The sequence below is a fragment of the Halyomorpha halys genome, unplaced genomic scaffold, assembly GCF_000696795.3.
Source record: "Halyomorpha halys isolate HHAL.00 unplaced genomic scaffold, Hhal_1.1 Scaffold558.1, whole genome shotgun sequence".
In the NCBI taxonomy this organism is placed as follows: Eukaryota; Metazoa; Arthropoda; class Insecta; order Hemiptera; family Pentatomidae; genus Halyomorpha; species Halyomorpha halys.
In genome coordinates this window covers 209,957-212,204 of record NW_027115474.1, presented here as the reverse complement: position 1 = coordinate 212,204, position 2,248 = coordinate 209,957, and the positions used below count along the sequence as shown (strand labels likewise).

Below are 2,248 nucleotides of genomic sequence, written 5' to 3'. Positions count from 1 at the left end.
AAGATCTGAAATTTACGTCAAAACGTCGGCAGAAATAAATAAATATTGTTTTGTTGTGTATTTTTTGCTGACCGCACCCTCAACCATCTACTCCTCAAAAAAAAAAATTAATTAAATATTAAAGCATTGATAGAAAAGAAATGAATAAATTTCGTAATCGTTAAAATCATAGGAATTAATAAAAAAAAATCTAATTGGCAATGAGAACACTTAATAAAACAACTAACCTCTGATTTCGCTCTTCGGCCTTAGCAATTTTTGTGCTTCTTCTCGTGGAAACACGCTTCTTTGGGACCTCAATGGTGCTATCTAACGAAGGATGTGCAGACAGATTTAACTTGGGAATTGAGACTTCTAATTGGAGAATCTTGTACTGTTTGGTTAAATCTACTTCTAATGTGGAAACAGCGGCAGTCTCCTTAGTTGTGATCTCAGGGTTTGACTCCATCTGAGGGAAAAATTGAGAATCAAAATAAAATCATATGTATAAAAAAAAAAAGGAGATTAAATTGAAACCTTTTTTTTCTTATATCAATACCTTCAAAAGATAGAAGCTACCTATATATCAGAAAATATCAATTATACAGTTAATTTCAAATCAGACAAAAAAATGCATTATAATAAAATTTCAAGCAGAATTAATTTATGAGGTATAGATAGTTGACCGTAGATTAATGATTGGAGAAGTTTAATGGGGGTGCGGTCAGCAAAGAACAACATAAATAAACAAAACCATATTTATTTATTATTAGGCATAAAATAAATAAATATGGTTTTGTTTATTTATGTTGTTCTTTGCTGATTGTACCCCCTGACAAACTTCTCCAATCAGAATTAATTTATGATCAAAATAATTATATATGAAATAAATAATAATATATGGCCAAATTTGATGGGTATTTAAACAATAAAATGAGTAAACATGTAAACTAAAATAAAATTAGAAATATATGAAAATATGCCAGACCTGATTTGTGAGATAGCTTTAAACAATTTTTTGCTCTATAGTTTCTAAATTGTTAATGGCTAGTTTTAGTTAGCCTGGAAGGAAAGGTTATAAACATAAAGGCTAATAAAACAAGTTACCGAGAAAATCCACTAAGGGCTCTTATGCATTTAACGTTTAACATGACTTCAAGTAGGGCTGCTCACAATCCTATAGTTATAACATTTAACATGGTAAAACATTTTACATTTAACACAACATCATGAATACCTCTGTTATATATACTCATCTATATTTACATATGTGTTCACATAATATAGATATTAATTAAGTCCGTATACAATACTGGTACTACGGCTTATACTAAGAACTTGGACTAAGTCTAGTCAGTGTCAGGTAAGTCGGCCGTCATCATGACACTCAGTGGATTTTTTCATGGTTGCTTGATTACTTTTAAGCCCACAGCAGGGCATATTAGCAGTACAGTACACAAACCATCTAGAAGACGAGATCATTTGGAGACCTACGCCCTGGGACATAGAGATCACGAGTTCAAGTCTCGGTACCACAAACTATTTTTTTTTTTTTAATGTTACCATATAAATTAGAATAAGGTCAGAGATACATTTTTTAAATATTAATAATTAATTTAAATTTTTAAATTTCACCTTGTATATAATTATTATTTAATACTTTTTTTCAGTAATGTTTCATTTTTTTTGTAAATAATGGATTTTAATAAGTATTAAAGTGATCTTATAATTTATGTTTTTTTGTTTATGAGGAAATATATCAGTTTTATTTCATATTACGCTGCTATTTGAAGTTTTCTTTGTTCAAACATTTATCCTTTAAATATAATAATATTTATTGTTAAATTTGTATTTAATACCGGCTGGCAGTTTTGAAAAGTTCATTTTGACCCCAATGCCACCACAACTTCAAACTGTAAAACCCATCACATATTAATTAGATACTAGGAATATGTAAATAATTATATTAATATTTATTACATAAATATTATCGTGAACTCCATTCTAATCCAGTGAGCCTGAAGCCTGAAGGCGACAATAGCAAAATCGGTTACGTTAGTTTTTTCTTAAACATTGCAGAAAGACAAAATATGGATTTTATTATAATACAACAAATATACAGCCATCACAAACTCACTCAAAGCCATAAATACTGACTGGATAATTAATATTTTTTAACATAATTTGATCTTAAATATAAAGACGTAAGGAAATTTATACTAACGACTGTGAGAGATTGACCAATCTCAAAATTTCTTAACGATCCAAG

General features: G+C 29.0%; 1 protein-coding gene across 1 annotated transcript in view; it reads right to left on the bottom strand.

Annotated features, from left to right (window-relative positions):
• Positions 1-2,248, bottom strand: part of LOC106684224 (uncharacterized) — a gene marked incomplete in the record, with an annotated part of 37,458 nt that overhangs the window by 5,525 nt on the left and 29,685 nt on the right. The window contains 1 exon segment of the mRNA XM_067052526.1: positions 228-448. Coding sequence (XP_066908627.1) covers positions 228-448 — 221 coding nt within the window.